At 26.0% G+C, this 18,600-nt stretch overlaps 9 protein-coding genes across 9 annotated transcripts in view; 4 read left to right on the top strand and 5 right to left on the bottom strand.

Annotated features, from left to right (window-relative positions):
* Nucleotides 1-200: 200 nt before the first annotated feature.
* Nucleotides 201-1,598, bottom strand: cand_028200 (H ACA ribonucleoprotein complex subunit 4; the record flags this gene model as incomplete). Its single annotated transcript, XM_067213048.1, has 1 exon — nt 201-1,598. The coding sequence occupies one exon, from the start codon at nt 1,596-1,598 to the stop codon at nt 201-203; it is 1,398 nt and encodes a 465-aa protein (XP_067068545.1).
* A 439-nt stretch (nt 1,599-2,037) lies between these two features.
* cand_028190 (isoleucyl-tRNA synthetase family protein) lies at nt 2,038-5,316 on the bottom strand (the record flags this gene model as incomplete). The annotated part of the gene is made up of 1 exon (XM_067213047.1): nt 2,038-5,316. One exon carries the CDS (start codon nt 5,314-5,316, stop codon nt 2,038-2,040), a length of 3,279 nt encoding a protein of 1,092 aa, XP_067068544.1.
* A 754-nt stretch (nt 5,317-6,070) lies between these two features.
* cand_028180 (uncharacterized protein) lies at nt 6,071-7,915 on the top strand (the record flags this gene model as incomplete). Its single annotated transcript, XM_067213046.1, has 1 exon — nt 6,071-7,915. One exon carries the CDS (start codon nt 6,071-6,073, stop codon nt 7,913-7,915), a length of 1,845 nt encoding a protein of 614 aa, XP_067068543.1.
* A 165-nt stretch (nt 7,916-8,080) lies between these two features.
* cand_028170 (DNA ligase ATP-dependent family protein) lies at nt 8,081-10,546 on the bottom strand (the record flags this gene model as incomplete). The annotated part of the gene is made up of 1 exon (XM_067213045.1): nt 8,081-10,546. The coding sequence occupies one exon, from the start codon at nt 10,544-10,546 to the stop codon at nt 8,081-8,083; it is 2,466 nt and encodes an 821-aa protein (XP_067068542.1).
* A 143-nt stretch (nt 10,547-10,689) lies between these two features.
* cand_028160 (clathrin adaptor complex small chain family protein) lies at nt 10,690-11,106 on the top strand (the record flags this gene model as incomplete). Its single annotated transcript, XM_067213044.1, has 1 exon — nt 10,690-11,106. One exon carries the CDS (start codon nt 10,690-10,692, stop codon nt 11,104-11,106), a length of 417 nt encoding a protein of 138 aa, XP_067068541.1.
* Nucleotides 11,107-11,192: 86 nt separating this feature from the next.
* Nucleotides 11,193-12,461, bottom strand: cand_028150 (uncharacterized protein; the record flags this gene model as incomplete). The annotated part of the gene is made up of 1 exon (XM_067213043.1): nt 11,193-12,461. One exon carries the CDS (start codon nt 12,459-12,461, stop codon nt 11,193-11,195), a length of 1,269 nt encoding a protein of 422 aa, XP_067068540.1.
* Nucleotides 12,462-12,887: 426 nt separating this feature from the next.
* Nucleotides 12,888-14,117, top strand: cand_028140 (60s ribosomal protein L19; the record flags this gene model as incomplete). Its single annotated transcript, XM_067213042.1, has 4 exons — nt 12,888-12,892; nt 13,221-13,255; nt 13,424-13,455; nt 13,590-14,117. 4 exons carry the CDS (start codon nt 12,888-12,890, stop codon nt 14,115-14,117), a joined length of 600 nt encoding a protein of 199 aa, XP_067068539.1.
* A 308-nt stretch (nt 14,118-14,425) lies between these two features.
* On the top strand, nt 14,426-16,870 carry cand_028130 (uncharacterized protein; the record flags this gene model as incomplete). Its single annotated transcript, XM_067213041.1, has 1 exon — nt 14,426-16,870. The coding sequence occupies one exon, from the start codon at nt 14,426-14,428 to the stop codon at nt 16,868-16,870; it is 2,445 nt and encodes an 814-aa protein (XP_067068538.1).
* A 281-nt stretch (nt 16,871-17,151) lies between these two features.
* Nucleotides 17,152-18,600, bottom strand: part of cand_028120 (HSP90 protein) — a gene marked incomplete at both ends in the record, with an annotated part of 2,107 nt that continues 658 nt past the window's right edge. Inside the window, one exon of the mRNA XM_067213040.1 lies at nt 17,152-18,593. Coding sequence (XP_067068537.1) covers nt 17,152-18,593 — 1,442 coding nt within the window. The remainder of the gene's footprint in view (nt 18,594-18,600) is intronic.

Here is an 18,600-nt window from a genome sequence, read left to right as displayed (position 1 = left end):
AAAAAAAAAAAAAAAAGTGATAACCTTAAATTTTAAATTCTCTTAATACTTAAGTCACAATGACAACAAAAAATAAAATAAAGCTTCCTGTGTTTTGAAGGTGTGGGAAAATAGTTCCTAAATATCAAATTCTATATATGGCATTGTGATAAGTACTTATCTTAAAAAAAAAAACTATTGACACCAAATTTACTAATTTCCTAGTTATCTTGTGAATGTTTTTTCTTCTTCTTATCTTCTTTGTCTTTTAAATGGCTCTCTATATCTTCATTTAATTCCTCCTGTTGGTTCTTCCTCTTTTTCTCTGATTTATCTTTAGTTTCAGTCTCTATTTCCTCACTGATTTTATTCAATTCCTTAGATTTTTCTTGTGGTTTATCACCAATTAACTGAGGTAAATAACCCTCAGAATTTAACCAAGACTTTGGGGTTTGTTCATTTGGTTTCCCATATTTATCTAATTTCCCTCCAAGAATAAGTTTCTTCTTCTCAGAAGCTCTAGGTCCATATCCCCAACGTAAATCATATGTATCTCTTTCCATTATTACTCTTTTTATTACTGCAACTACACCATGATCTACTGTTGCAATAACAGCTGTAGTCATTTGAGCTATACCTATAGCAATAGCTTCTCCTTTAGTTGTCATCATTACAATTTCTGTATCAACATCTATATTTGAATCAAATCTTAATACACCTGGTATCATTAACTTAGCACCATAACATATTGCATTAACACATGAATCTTTAACTACTACTCTTGGTAAATCTGTTAATAAGATTTCTAAAGGAGATACTACTCTTCTCATATATGATTCATCTTTAAGATTATCAAGTACATATTGAGCATCAAGAACATCATGCATTGTAACCATATTATCATTCTCTGATAAACAACCACTTCTTACACGACGTAATTCCTGCATATGAGCTCCAACCCCTAATAATAATCCCATATGTACACACATTGTTCTAATATATGTTCCAGCTTCGCATTTTGCCCAAAATACAGCTAAATTTCTTTTTTCATCATAATCTAATAATTTAGTTTCATATATAGAACGTACTCGTAACTGACGCTTTACAGCAGCTATAACTGGTGGTCTCTGAAATAACGCACCAGTTAAGGTCTCTAAAGAACGTGCCACCGCAAATTTACTTACTGGTTTTGCATGAAATCGAGCTATACAAACATATTCTTTACCAGCACTTTGCTGTGACTTAACAAGTCTTGTAGCTCTATTCAAACATACTAATAAACAACCTGTGACTTTTGGATCTAATGTACCACTATGACCTGTTTTTTCACAGCGAAGAATTTTTTTTATCCATGCTACAACCTCATGGGATGAAGGATTTGCAGGTTTATCCAAATTTATTACACCATAACTTAAATAGTCACTTAAATTTCTATTTAATGGAGAACTACCAAATGGTAATGGTGTATAATGACCAGTTCGTACATTTAAATTTGAATAATTTTTTAATAATAAAGGCCATTTAGATGTATCAATTGGGGGAGATATATTTTCAGGTTTAATATATGTCAAATTATCTTGAAGATTTGTTTCAACATCCACCTCCTTTGACTTTCCCATTAAAGAAAATTTTGATTATTTTGTTATTATTCGACACTTAATACCTCTTTATTCCCTTCCTACTTTCCTAGAAAATTGCTAGCGGGAGACACATAATAGACGCCAATATATGTTAAAAATAAGAAAGTAATATCGGTACATTAGATAAATAACAACTTTCAATATCTAGAATAAGACAGAATTTATTGATTATAGTTTATTAAAATAGTATATAATTAACTAATAGATTATGATAAGATAAATTAATAATTTTGATATTATCCTAATATCCAACATAACAAATACAAATATTTAGATTACTAGAGAAATATAGATAATACATGTATCTTTATGTAATAATGAATATTTATATTTAAAATATTTCATTCTAAATTCTAATTCCCTTTTCCTTTCTCTACAAAAATATAATATTATATCTAATAGGTCTATTAAATATAGATTAGATATTTAAAGCTGCAATAACTTTGATAATGTCAAACCCAATCTCTATTTGGTCACTAAATATAACATTGTCAATATTTGTATTTGAATATATATACTTTATAGGTTTACGTATTATTTTCTGTAAATATTCATCATAAGAATTCATCATATCCACAAATTTATTATTAGAATCTATAAATTTATTAATATTTTCAATTTGTTCTATATATATAGTAACATTGGCATTAGGATCCATATTATTTCTTTTCCTTAATTTCTGTATCTTATTTGCCAATTCTCTAGCATAAGCCATTAATTCAAAATCACGATCTGAAGTAAAATCTAAACCAATAATAAATTTAGAATCTCCATCATAGGAAATATTTGGTGAGTTACTTTGAACTATTGGATCAATTATAGTTTGAATAATAATATCATCCTCTCCTAAATTAAAACCACAAATCTCAATTGATTTTTTCTCAAGAAATTCTTGAATATCAGAAGTTGTCATAGATTTAATAATATTTGTAACTTCCTTCATATGCTTTCCAAGCTTTTGACCAAGGGATCTAAAGTTTGGAATTGCAACTAATTTGGTTATCTGTTCAAATTGAGAATTAGAATCTACCTGAACTTCCAAAACATTAAGCTCTTCTTTAATATAATTTGTAAGTTTAGATACTACAAGATCTTCTAAAACCTTTTTATCTCTATGTATAATAACCATATTCTTAAGGGGTACTTTAAGACTTACTTTTCTCTTTTCTCTAATTGTACGTCCCATAATAATAATTTCTCTCATTTGTTCAACTAAAACTTCAATTTGAGGTTTAATAAATTCTTCTTTATAATCTGGAATTAACAAGAAATGAATACTATCTTCTATTTGAGATTCATCAAAAGCACTTCTTAAATTTTTGTAAAGTGATTCACATAAGAATGGTGAAAATGGACACATAAGTTTAATTATAATTATCAAGACTTCAAAAAGTACTTCTAAGGCTATTAAAGTATCATCTGAATTATATGAGCCTCTCATCCTATCTCTATTTAATCTAACATACCAATTACATAAATTATCTAAGAATTCAATAAGCTTTGGAGAAACTGTATATAATCTATATTGATCCATTTCATTTCTAAAAAATTTAATTAAAGATTGAGCTTCAGAATATATCCATATATCCATAATATTTGTACAATCTCTTATTATATTTGAATTTGACTTAAAACTCCCTCCTGTATTATTTTCAAAACGAGATGCTTCTTGAATAAAAAATCTATAACAATGATACCATGGCAATAAAACATCTTTTACTACATCACGCACACCTTCCTCTTTAAATCTTAAAGTCTCAGCTCTTACAACTGGTGAATTAATAAGATATAATCTTAAAGCATCAGCACCATATTTATTGACAACTTCAATTGTGTCTGGATAATTTTTAAGTCTCTTTGACATTTTTTTACCATCTGATGCTAAAACAAGTCCACTAACAATAAGATTTTTAAAAGCTGGCTTATCAAATAATGCTGTAGATAAAATCATTAAGGTATAAAACCAACCCCTTGTTTGATCCAATCCTTCACTTACAAAATCTGCAGGAAAAATCTCATTAAAGTAATCTTTATTTTTAAATGGATAATATAAAGAAGCATAAGGCATAGAACCTGATTCAAACCAACAATCAAAAACTTCATCTATACGTTTTAAAGGTGGATAAGAATCTCCACGGGGATCTGGTATAGTTATTGAATCTACAAAGTGTCGATGAATATCACTAATAGGTTCTTTAAGATTAATTGCAAGCTTTTCTAATTCATCTATACTACCAATACAATGAATAATGCTAAAGTCTTCAGAAACCCATAATGGAATAGGAGTTCCCCAAAATCTATTACGGCTTATACACCAATCTTTTGCATCTTGTAACCAATTATGAAAACGTTTTTCTTTTACATGTTTAGGTACCCAATAGGTTTCATTATTATTTTTTAATAACTTCTCTTTTAAAGATTCAACATTTATAAACCATGATGGCACAGCTCTATATTGTAGTGGTGAATCTGATCTCCAACAATGAGGATATGAATGAACACATGTATTATCACTTAAAAGTCTACCTTCCTTTTTAAGTTTCTGTCTAATTGCTTTATCAGCATCCTTAAACCAAACTCCAATATAATCAGATGCAGGTTCTATAAATTTACCATTTGGATCCATTGGACATGGCAAATTATTACCATGGATATCAATCATATCATGCATAGTACAGACACGAAAATCATCTTCACCAAATGCAGGAGCCATATGTACCAAACCAGTACCTGTTGAATCTGTAACATATGGATCTGCTAATATCCTCCAAAATTTATTAGATCCTTCAGAATCTCTATAATAATTAAAAAGAGGTATTAATTTTATATTATGTAATAAATTACCCATACATGTTGATTCAATTATATAATCTTTTATTTTAAGCTCAGATAAAACCCAATCTAAACGATTCTCACAGACAACATACTTCTTATTACTATTTTCTGGTTTAAAATATACATATATTAATTCTGGATGTACTGCTAGTGCAGTATTTGCTGGTAATGTCCATGGAGTAGTTGTCCAAGCCAAAAACTCCACATTAGGATCTTCTTCAGATGGAAAGGATATAATAATAGATGGATCGCTTACATCTTTATAATTCAAATTGGCTTCAAAATTTGATAAAGGTGTACTACAAATAGTAGAGTATGGCATTACCCTATATGCTCTGTATACTAATCCTTTATCATATAATTGTTTAAATACCCACCAAACACTTTGCATAAATGAAGGATCCATTGTGCGATAATCATTATCAAAATCAATCCATCTTCCAACACGTTCTACTGTTGTCCTCCACTTTTCAGTATATCTTAATACAATAGCCCGACATGACTCATTATACTTATCAATCCCCATATTAATTATATCATCTCTACCTGATATATTCAATAATTTGTCAATTTCATATTCAACAGGTAAACCATGACAATCCCAACCAAAACGCCTTTCACAATAGTAACCTTTTTGTTGTGCATATCGAGTAATTATATCCTTGATAGTACCAGCTAAAATATGACCATAATGTGGTAATCCGGTTGCAAATGGTGGACCGTCATAAAATGAATATCTCGGCCTACCTTGTGCTTTCTTTAAAGAAGTATTTAACACATCTATACTTTTCCAAAACTCAAGTACTTCCTCTTCCATAGCTGGAAAATCTGGACGATCTAATACTTGTTGAAATGTTGGCATTTCTAATAATTTACTAAAAAAAGAAAAAAAAAGGAAGGAAATCGAATACTTTGATTATTATCTTTAGCTTTTCTTTAGTTACTTCCCCCTCCCCCCCTCACTTTTAAAAAACGCGCCAAAATAACCGTCTTATTTATTAAGATATCTAATTCTATTTTAATAAAAACTTACCATTGAAATATTTAGAAAAAAAGTTACAAGATTTCTTTATTTCAATAAAAAAAATTATTTTAGACATTCCGATATAATGTATCCAATTCCTAAATATATTTAACTTTTTCTATTTATTTCTTTAAGAATTAGTTTATTTCCTGATATTTTGCAACCATATGCTCATTTTCAAGGTAATAATACCATAACATCTGATTACTTTCAAATCATTTTTTATCTTTTGATGTAATGAATCCAATTAATAGGATCATGTATTTTAATATAATGAAATTAAACTACTAAAATGTCTCTATACATAGACTTAAGACATTTTGTTCTTAATAGTCGGGCATAAAGCTATTAAGAATAAAATTTCAACTACTTAAAAGTAGTCTTTGCAACAAAATTATCAGTAAATTACTCTTAATATGTGATTTTTTTTATTCTTTATCTATTTTGAAGACACACAATTATACTGCATTGTAATATTAGACCTAATTTTTTTGGCGGTAAAATACATGCAGTTGTAAGTAACTTTTATTTTTTTCTTCTTCTTTTAATAGCTTGTACTTGTACAAATAATAAGGAAATTCAATACAAAGAAATGGGGGGTATATGTTCAAAGTCTACTGGAAATATTAAGACTACAGAAAATATAGATATGATTCATCCCGCTCCAATGTTAACTAGTCCTGGAGTAAAAAATAGAATTGACAAACCATGGAGAGATTTAAAGGATTTAAACTTTATTGGAAATCCAATAAAGATAAGTAATACACCTTATACAGTAGAATATATAACTCCTAGTTTATTTTATTGTCTATGGTCCCAATCAAGACATGCCTATCCTACTGGAAATTATAATATTACATTTATTGATTGTCAGAGTTTTTATTATGAAGTAAAGATATTTGAAGCAAAAACAGAAGAGGACACTGCAATTGCAAAATTAACATCAAGAGGGGCATTAGTGAAAAGAACTGTTAAAGGAGCTTTACAACCCTTTAAAACGTTAGCAAAGCGTAGTTCTTCTTTATATGATAAAAAAGTACATCACTATGGTGATTCAAAAAAACAATTATTAAGTAAAGCTGTAATGAAATATGCTGAGACTATTAATGAGTGGTTATCATATCAAGTTAATAGCAAAATTTTAGTATTATTTGATCATTTATGGGAAGGAAATGCATCAATAAGAGGTGATAGAGTATCACATGAATCACAATTATTAATAGACTTATTACAAGCTTGTAGCTGCAAACCAAATAGAATTTTTATTTTAGCTGGAGGTTTTGCAACTTTGAGCCCAAGATATGAAGATTGTATTGATGATGATCCATTATCTTCAGAATTTACTCAAAGTATATCAATGATGAAAGCTCCATGTGAAATTCTACCATCATTTCCATCACGAGGAAATTTTTCTATTTTATCTAGTGATGTTGAATTTTTATCTCAAATGAATTGGGATAAATATAATAATACTTTTGTTATTGAAAGAGTTGTAAATTTAACAAATGATCCAAAATTGTTTCGTTTTCCAAGATCAGTAAACATACAATATTATAATTTACCTTGTTATGAAACATCTAATCCTCCATATGTATCAGCTCTAAACATAATTAGGCAATCATATCATTTAAACAAGTGCACTTTGCTAGTAGATTCAACAGGTGATCTCCATGTTATGAATATAATTTCTATGTTCCTTGTTGAAATTGGATATGAACCAAGTTCAGTAATTAATTTTTTAACACAAAGAAAAATTGGCCTTTCTTTTGATGGGAATATGAATGATATTCTTACAGATTCTTATAGAAAGAATACTCATTGTAAAGAAAAAGATAGACCTATTAGACCTATTATTTGGTTACCCATGTATAATTTGAGTAAAGGAGATAAAAAAGTTGCTCAGAATTCTATAATTTGTACATCTACAGATGAAGGATATGAAGAGACTAACCTTAAATCAACAAATAAAAATATAAAAGAAAATAAGGAAATTAATAATAGTAAATGTTCTCAAAATGAAGATTTATCTTCAGATGAAATTGATATTACTCCAGATGAAATTTATAAAATTATATCAAACTTGAGAAAAATGGATACAAGGGCATCTACAGATTCTAGATATGAAGGTTCTGAAGTAGATGAATGTATAAAAACATTAATTATCATTTTGAGTAATGTTTTAAATTCTCCAACTGAAGAGAAATATCGTAAAATATCAATTGAAAATAAAAGATATAATGAAACAATAGCTAAATTTCCTGGAGCATCTAAAATTCTTTTATTGGCTGGATTTGTTCAAAATGATAAAGAAATAAAATTACCTTTGGAAACTAATTTAATAAAAATTAAGATGATCTTAACTTGGTTAAAGCAAGAAACAGCTAATAATATTGCATTTAAGAAACGATTAGGTTATAATTCAAGTATTAAATTATAAAGAATTTCAATATCTATAAAGAACGTGTTATTTAAACATACTGACAAGTGTAATCAAATACTTATAGTAAATATAACAAGTATCAATAGCACATAGTTTAATAAATGATTGGTTAGAAAAAAAATACAAAAAAGCTATGTTTGTATATATTCAAAAACCTTTTATTTATTGTATATCTTCATCTAAATCTTCAAATTCTTGTTCAATATTTGTATTTGTTGCATATTTTCTATTTTCTATAAATTGACTATCAAATAAGTCAATAATTTGATTACATGTAGTAGCATCTTCAGGTTTTTTATCTTCTCTTATACGTATAAACCTAGGAAATCTTAAACCAATCCCTTTTCCTTCTTCACGAATTCCAAATGCAGTAGTATGTACAGGAGAAAGAGATAAGTCTGCAGCTTTAACCTCCCAAACAAACCTAGGTTCAAACCAAACATCAGGTTTTAAAGAAATAGAATCAACATGATAATAAGACTTTGCACTTATATCTGATATTATATATTCAGTTAACATATTATAAAGTTTTTGTAAAATTTCCTCTGAAAATCCTGTTCCTATCTTACATATTGTCTCATAAATTTCACTATTTGGATTATAAACTGCCAATAGAAATGTTCCATATATACCACACCTTTTACCTTTACCATGAAATGCAGCTATAGGGACAACATCAATACTATCCATAATACCATCAATATAATCTTTCTTTATTTTAAGCCAATTTAAGGAACGTTTAGAAGGTTCATAACTTGCATTTTCATTTAAAGTCTTAACCATTAATCCCTCACAATTGTTCTCTATAGCTTCTGCTAAAAATATCTCCAAAATATCTATTTTATCAGTAATACAATTTTTTACAAAATATATCTCATTAGGAATTTCTAAAATACATTTTTCTAAATATTCACGGCGTTCAGCAAGTGAATATTTTATAAGTGAATTTCCATTAAAATGCATACAATCAAAAAAAAATACACAGACATGCACCTTTATGTCATTAATATTAACATCTTTCCTTTTTCTTGTACTTAAAACTTGAAATGGAAGTATCTTTTCATTTTCAATAGAATATGCAACTACCTCACAATCTAATATACAATCTTCTACAGTATTTATTAATGATTCTTTTATTGATATTACAACATCAGGATAACGATTTGTAATATTTTCTAAATTACGACTAAAAATATCAATATTATAATTACCACTTTCTAACTTATATACATGTATTTGAGCTCTTTCACCATCATATTTATATTCAGCTGTAAACTTCATCTTTTCAAAACGAGATAATATCTCTGAAATTCCTTTTGTAGGCCTTGCAAGCATTGGTTCACATGGAATACCTGGGATTAATGTACATTTTAATCTTAAATCATTTGGAGTTACTCCTTTTAAAGCTATATCAATTATTTTTTCTATATTTGGTAATTGACATAGACTACTACGAAATGCTTTCTCCATATCTAAAATAGCATTATCTAATTCTATATTTGTTTTAAATTTAAATTCTTGTAATCGAATATCTGAATATTTAGAATTTTCATCACTATTTCTTGTTAATACAAATGAATTTGCTAATGAATTATATACTGTGGCTTGCTGTACTCCTATTCTTAACCTTCCTTGAAGAAATCTGATTATAAATTTTACTTCTGATTGTTTAGCTGCTACCATTAATTTCTTTATTTTATCTCTTTTTTTTTGTTGTGCTTGATTACCATGTATACATGCTAAAGCATACATTTCATTAAAAACTTCTTGAATTGTCAGACGTGGTGGTTCAAATAATACCCTCATAGCATATCTACTAGCTGCTGCTATTTCCCCTAAATCTTCATAAGAACCTGATGCTAAATCTTCTTTAATAGAATTTTCAGATCTACCTAATACTTCTGCAATACATTTAATTATTATTGATTCTCCAACTCCAAATTCTCTATTTTCATAATCAGGAGATATTTTATTTAAACATATATATGTTGCAGGAATTAAATCTGTTGGATTATGATATATTATTGTACGAAATAAATTTGCAAGTACAACTATACAATTTTTTTTGCTACCACTTCCAGTTCCTTTTAAAGATTCAATGAGAGATAATGCATCAACTAATATTGAAAAATAAATAGATGATCTTTTTATATCTATTAAATTATTTTTATTTAATTTTGATGGATCATATGCTGGACTTAGTATATTTTCAGAACTTTCCGTAATATTAATAGAAAATGGAGAAAATAAATTCCCTGAATTAGAATTATTTACACGATTTTTCTTATAATTATTCATATTTTTATTAATTAAATCATTACTTATTTTATTGTCATTAATTTCATATATATGTTCTTCAAAATCTTTATTATTATCTAATTCTTCTATATATAGTTTCGCTTTTTTTAAAGTATTTTTAGCTTTAGTAAATGTTAAAGGTAATTTATCTATATTCAATGACTCTGTTGAGTCTATTATTGAGTCACTATCTATCATTACTTCATTATCATCCTTATAATATAAAATATCTTCATTTACCATTATTTTATTATCATCCAGTAATTTTGAAGTTACTAAAATATCATTCTTATCATTTAATTTAGTACTATTTTGTATTTCCTTAGTCATAATATATTAAGATTTATTTTAAAAATAAGTATATTAATATTTGCAAATAATACTTAAAGCGCATATACAATATTAATGTGTAAATAAAATCTAAATTGGTTTATTTCTTTACAATTCTCTTTTTTTTATTAAAATTAAGAAAGATGATACATTTCCTATTATTACAAAATATTAAAGGAAGAACTAGATTTGCAAGATGGTATACAATCCTAACTTATAAGGAAAGAAAATATTTAGAAGAAGAAATACAGATCAAAATAGCTAATATAGAAAATCAAAATATATCTTATTTTAATATTGGAAATAAAAAAATTGTATATAAAAGGTTTTCTAATATTTATATTATTGTTGGTATAGATAATAACGATAATTATTTATTTGCTTCATGTTTAATTCAATTAATTGCTGAAATAACTCAAAAACGACTTCAACGAATATCTGAAATTGATATTGTATATCAAAGTAAACGTTTCTCTGCAATAATAGATGAAATAGTAATGGGAGGAGAAGTAATAGATATATCAATGCCAAATATTTTAAAAAGACTTCGTTACATATAATGATTAATAAAATTAAACATGACTAAAATATCTTATTATAATAAATATTAAATATTAATATTAAAACTCTTATAATGAATTTATAATTATCTTGAATAAAGACGTATTACTTTATCTATAGATACAGATAAAATATATTTGCCACAAGAACTTGCACATATACATGTTATTAAATCTTGATGAGTACCAATAGAATATATAGGTGTTATTCCACTAGAATTGTTACCTTGATAATATTGTGTATATACTTTAAAAGAACAAAATGATTGATTTCTTCTTGATATTTTATCAGATGAAATAAATAATGGATGTTTTTTTGATGATGAAAACATATTACAAGCTGCAATTAAAGTCTGTGATTTATCATTTTCTAATTGTGAAAATGCTAAAGATCTAATTTCACCATTTGAAAATGTTCCATCTGTAGTTTTAACAAGATTAACACGTTTAATACTTAATATTTTGCGATCTGATTCTATAAAACAATAACGTATCAGTGAATCTGTAGTTCCACAAACTAAACATAATGATTGTTGAGATTGAGTTCTTGGCCTCCAACATAATGAACGTATTTCAGTACATAATTCACATATTTGATGAGATACCCATAATATATCATTATTAGAAAGAAGAATTTCATTTTTAAAATCTTCAGAATATATACGTTCTTCAATACGATTTATTACTGAAGATGCAATATAAAAAATAACAATAAATCCATTAGAGTCACCAAGAGCAATCCAACATCCTCCACTAAGGCTTAATTCAACAGCAATAGTTGTAAATGAATAAATTGCTAATTCTTGTTTTAAATGTTTACGATCTTTTTCTTCAATACTATAATAAACAGGCCAAGCTAAACTACTTGTTTCATCTGTTTGTGAAATATTACGTGCTAAGACTTTACCTGTTTCTACTGATACAAAGATTATACTAGATCCAGGATTAATACCAGCTACAATAAAAATATTATTATTTAAAAAATCAATACAAATACTTTCCCCAGGATGTCCAATTGTACAACATAATCTTGGTTTAGGTAAAATATTGATTGAATTATTAGAATGATTAATTTCTTTAATATCATTAATATTCCATCCATATATCCAACCATAACATGTTACTCCTAAGATATTCATTTTATTTGGAGATGAAACAAGTCTAGTTAATCCTCCATGTTTACTTTCTAAATAACATATATGTTTTAAAATTGTTTTATTTGTTTCTGATATATCAATTTTATATACTTTAATTTTAGAATCATCTCCAATAAAACTGGCAAAGACATAATCATGAATTGTCGTTACTGATGCTAAAGGTGCCTCACATAATTCTTCATAAGTATTAAAGATCATTTTAATATTATTATTTAATCTTTATTAGTACTTTTAAATTCTTCTTATTCTTTGATATTCTAGGAGTCCCTTACTGACTAACATACTGCTATTAATACTTTTTTTTTTTTTTCTTGCGCTTAAGGTACTTAATATTTACGTAAAAAATAAAAATGAAAATTATTATACATAGCTTTCTTATTAATATTTAAATATTGGTAATATAATAAATTACTCCTTTTTTTCTTTAAAAGATAACATAATATTGATATCTTCAATATTCACCTAGTAATAAGATTTATACTATTAAACAAATTTTGTAATTATAAATACTGAATAAGTATTGAGATATCTCTTCTTTTTCAGCATCAATAAAATATAAATTTACTCAATTTGACTACAATATTATATTAAATTATATATTACAATATAAATACATATATAATAATGAAGTAATGTGTCGCAATCATTTTCATTATAACTTTCACTTTCTAAATATAAAGGGACTTTATAAAGTAGAATATAAACTAGTGGAAAAGAATAATATACATCTAATTATGTATTAAGATCACACCAAAATATATTAAATAAGTATTTCAAATAAATCTCACTATAAAGTCTCATAATATATTAAATATAAACTTTAAACAAGTAAAATTACGAAATACACCAATATAACTTTTAACTTTAATTAAAGTTCTTAGTTTATTACTAATAATATACTATTAATTCCAAAAATAATTACAATAGATATATTTAATAATATATCTAATTAAAAAGATACTCAGTAATTACAATAAAAACATATCTAATAGGTAAATATAAATCTTTATATTCACTCTATGTTATATATTACTTGAGACACCTAATTAAAATATTGATAAGATGTACCCGTGAAGGCGGTACTCAAGAGACGTGAAATAAATATTGGTAAAAATAAAAAGTGAGGAACAGGTATTGTGAATCTTGACAACTTAAATTAGGACATATTTCGGTTTATAGATCATTCGAAATGGTAAGTTAAATTTAATTTTGGTAGTAACTATTACTATATTTTGGATATTCATCGTAATTTAAATTTATAATAATCCCTATTTTTATAACTTTGTTAATATAATGTTTATTAACTTCTTTTTCCTTGAATTTTAGCCGTTAATTCTACAAAAACGTCTTGCTAAGTCTGTATTAAAGTGCGGAGCTAATAGGATATGGTTGGATCCAACTGAAATGGATACAATTTCTACAGCAAATTCACGTCAAAGTATTAGGAAATTATTTAAGGATGGTTTGATTTTAAGAAAAGCTGTAGCAACTCATTCACGTTCAAGAATAAATAGGTTACATGAAGCTAAAAGGAAAGGTCGTTCAATGGGTTTAGGTAAGAGAAGAGGTACAAAAGATGCAAGAAGACCAGAAAAAGTTTTGTGGATGCGTCGTCAAAGAGTTTTAAGACGTTTACTTAAGAAATACAGAGAAGCAAATAAGATTGATAAGTCTATGTACAAAAAGTTTTACATGAAGGCTAAGGGTAATGAGTTTAAAAATAAGCGTGTACTAATAGAAGCAATTCATGTTGCAAAGGCTGAGCATATTAAGGAGAAGGCTTTACAAGATCAGTTAGATGCTCGAAAAGCAAGAGCTGCAGCACTTAAACAAAGACGCAGAGTGATTCACTAAGAAGTCAGAGATTAGAATCCAATAATAATAGCTATTAGGATAGATAAGTTATTATTAAGTCTATAATCTAAGTGTTAGATTATCTATTTTAATTCCACAGAAGAGTTGTTTTATTTAATACAAGTGTATAATTTTCAATCATTTTATTAGTAGATTTTATGTGCTGATTTTCCTTTTTTTTTTTTTAATAATTAATGACTAATTATTAATTATAATCTTAATAGAGTTTTATATCGCGCTAGTTAAATTGTAAGATTAAGAATTTAACAGTTTGAGAAGATCTTGAAGATTAATATTACCAGGGTTATATGAATAATGTATTAAGTAAATATATAGATATTAATAAAGGTATAGAATTATATGCAATATGTAAAGATTTAAAAGAAAATATTATTACTTCAAAGGATAGTCCGGTTTGTTTAATTAGTCCAGATATTGCAACAACCTTGGAATTAGATAAATCCTCAAAATTAAACATTTTAGAATTAAGATTTATAGATGATAATAATAGAAAATTTGCAGTAATCGTTGGAATTGATGAATATTTAGATAATAAAACTATAATACTACATAGTGGTTTTAAATTTTATCAACCAAAAAAGTGTATTATATATAAAATTAGTATATCTGGAGATGAATTATTAAATATAGATACAAAGTATACAGAAATTATCCTTCGTGGACCAATGATAATAACACCTAATATAGAAATACAAGCTTGTATTTTATCTATTCCTTCATTATTATCAATACTTACACGACAGTTATATATTATATATTTTTTACTTAAATCATCAAATAAAATAGAAAATATAAGTATTGAAATAGTAAGAGGTTATTGGATAACTTTTTATTTAAATGATATAATAACTTTTTGGCAAATAGAGGATGTGAAGAATAAGATGATAGGTAATTTTCAAGACGAATATTATAATCTTAATAATAATTGTATAATAAATAATCAGATAATATCAAATAATATATATGTTAAAGGAATAATCCCTTTTATAGATCTATTATCATATAAATATAATTTGAAGAGTGATTTATTTTATATTGATAATAATTTTGAAAATCTAGATAAGATAAATAATGAAATATCTGAACCTTATTCATTGTATATTTTAAATAAGAGATCAGAAATTGATAAAGTGATTTCTATATACAGTTTAAAAGGTGGAATAATTTATTTAGATATAATATTTCTAGTATCAACATACACTCAAATATATAATATTAATAAAAATTCTCTAAAATTAATTCATGATTATATTATTGAGATGATAAAAAATATTATATCTAAAATATCACCTTTAGAATTACCAAATAATAAATTGAATATTTGTATATATGGATGGAACTTATATTTTGATAATATAGAAGATATAAAAACTATTTATAACATGCAGAATTTTAACATAAAGATAATTATGATTGAATATTGGCCATTAAATAAAATAAAATTAAGAAAATATGTTGAACTTAATTTTATAAAGTTAATAAAATTATATGATCAATATAATATATCAATTTATTTTAAATTATTCCCAGATAATGATAAACAATTAACTAAATATGGATGGTCTTTATCAAGTATTATTCCAGTAAATTCAGATAGTTCTAATATTCGTCATTTTTTAAATTGTTTAATTTGTATTAAAAAAATAAATATTAATTCAATTGTAAATATTCAAGAATATCGAGAACTTATTAATTTTATCATATCATCAAATTTTAAGGTACCTCAAAAAAAGTATTCACACTTTTGGGAAATATTTGGTCTAAATAATTTATTAAGTGATTGTAATTTTAATAATAAAATAGAAAATATTTATATAAATGAAAATAAAATAAGAAATAATATGAATATTATTGGATATACATTATTACCTTGTAGAGTACGTTTAGCTATTGAAGAAATAATGAATTATATAACTATATTTAATTATTATAAAAGAACATTAAGAGATATAAAGTTTTCTAAAATAATAAGTGAAAATATAAAATATAAAATTTCATTATTTAATTCTTATAATCCTAGGATTTTACTTTTTACATCAGATTATAAAAATATGTCATATCTATTTCAAGTAAAAGAGTCTATAATTAATATTATACAAAATAAATTCAATGATTATGATATAAAATGTATTCATATATTACAATTAATAAGTCCTTATATTGGAGAATCTGAAGCTAATATAAGAAATTTATTTCAAATTTCAAGAAAAAAGAAACATATAATTATATTAGAGGGTATAGATTTAATTGGTGCAAAAACTAGTTATTCAAATTTACATACTAAATTATTTAATAAAAACCAATTATCGGATTGTATAGAAAGCTCACAAATACAATTCAATAATAATGACAATGATTTATATAGTATTCAATACGATCATTTACAAAAAGTGGATTACAATAAAAATAATATTCAATTAAATACTTCATATTTAGATAATTTGAAGATAAATTTATTATCTAAAGCTATGGTTAATTTAAATATATTAAGTGACTCAATAATTCCTATTTCACTTACAAATTCCCAAGGAGACTCCCTAAATAAAATTCATAATCGATATATTTCAATTCACGATAGAAATCTATTAACTACTTTGTTACTATGTTTAGATAGTGTAGAGAAACAAGGAGATTCAGGACTAATTATTATTGCAACTTCGAGTTTGGAACCAAAGTTACTTGAAGAGAGTATAACTAGAGCAGGAAGACTTGACATCCATATACAAATATAAATATACATATTTTAAAGTGAACTTTGTTAATATTGAAATTTAGACATTCCTAGTTACAATAGCTAATTGATCTATTGATATACTTTCAATAATTTGATCTCAACAAAACCAAAATTATGAAATCATTGAGGACAAATAAACGAGTTCATTGTTGATAATAGGGAAACACAATAAAGATTGTTCTTGTAGATAGATATAACAACTCTTATCTTTACCAAGAATTATTTCTTAGTATAAATAAGTGTCAAATCTTGATTCTCACATTTAATAACCCTGATACTTTAGTCAACTTCCTCCATTTTAGATGCTTGTACAGTAGCATCATTAACTTCTTCTAATGCTGGTAAATCATCAGTTACATCATCTTCATCAATAGAAAGACCTAATTTAATCATTCTATTAATTCTAGATGCAAATTGAGTTGGTTCATCTAAAGAAAATCCAGATGTTAAGAGGGATGTATCATAGAGTAACCATATCAAATCCTTAACTGTCTTGTCTGACTTGTCAGCAGCAATCTTTGAATTTAACTCTGCCATAATAGAATTATGAGGATTAATTTCCATTGTCTTTCTAGACATCATATAAGATGTCATACTTGTATCACGTAAAGCTTGTGCCTTCATAATACGCTCCATATTTGCAGACCATCCATATTCAGATGTAACTAATACACATGGAGAATCAGAAATACGTTGAGATACAACTACTTTATCAACCTTATCATGTAATACTTCTTTAATTAGTTGGCAAAGTGGTTCAAATTCCTTCTGGATATTTTCAAAGGCCTCTTTTTCCTCAGCAGTCTCTTCTAATGTCAAACCTTCCTTTGTACAACATCTTAATTTCTTTCCTTCAAATTCTTTTAATTGTTGAACACAATATTCATCAATTGGATCAACCATATATAATACTTCATAACCTAACTTCCTGAGCCTCTCTAAGAATGGTGAATTTTGAACAACTTGAATTGACTCTCCAGTAATGTAATAAATTTCTTTTTGACCTTCCTTCATTCTATCAACATATTCCTTTAAGCTAATCATTTCATCTCCACTCTTTGAAGTTTGATATCTTAATAGCTCGCTAATTTTATTACGATTAGCAGAATCCTCATGAATACCTAACTTCAAATTCTTACTGAATTGTTCATAGAACTTCTTGTAATCATCTGGTTTCTCTGTTATCTCAGAAATAAGTTCTAAACATTTCTTAACAATATTCTTCTTAATGACTTTCAATATCTTATTTTGTTGTAATGATTCTCTTGAAATATTAAGTGGTAAGTCTTCACTATCTACTACTCCTCTTACAAATCCTAAATATTCTGGAATCAGTTCTTCACAATCATCCATAATGAATACACGTCTAACATATAATTTAATATTGTTTCTCTTTTTCCTAGTCTCAAATAGATCAAATGGAGCACGTCTTGGGATAAATAATATTGACTTAAATTCCAATTGTCCCTCTACAGAGAAATGTTTAATTGCTAATGGATCTTCCCAGTCATTTGAAATTGATTTGTAAAATGATGAATATTCTTCAAATACAACTTCCTCTGGTTTGCGCATCCAAATTGGCTTATTCTTATTTAAAAGATCCCATGACTTTGTAACTTCAGTTATTGTCTTCTTTTTAGGTTTCTCTTCCTTTACTTCCTCAATTTTTGGAGCATCCTCACCTTCCTTAGTTTCTTCACTATCTCCCTTATCTTCCTTATCTTCCTT

The sequence above is a fragment of the Cryptosporidium andersoni genome (assembly GCF_001865355.1).
Source record: "Cryptosporidium andersoni isolate 30847 chromosome Unknown contig_80, whole genome shotgun sequence".
Taxonomy (NCBI): domain Eukaryota; phylum Apicomplexa; class Conoidasida; order Eucoccidiorida; family Cryptosporidiidae; genus Cryptosporidium; species Cryptosporidium andersoni.
The sequence above is the reverse complement of the archived record's forward strand: the minus strand, read 5'-3'. Positions and strand labels throughout refer to the sequence as shown.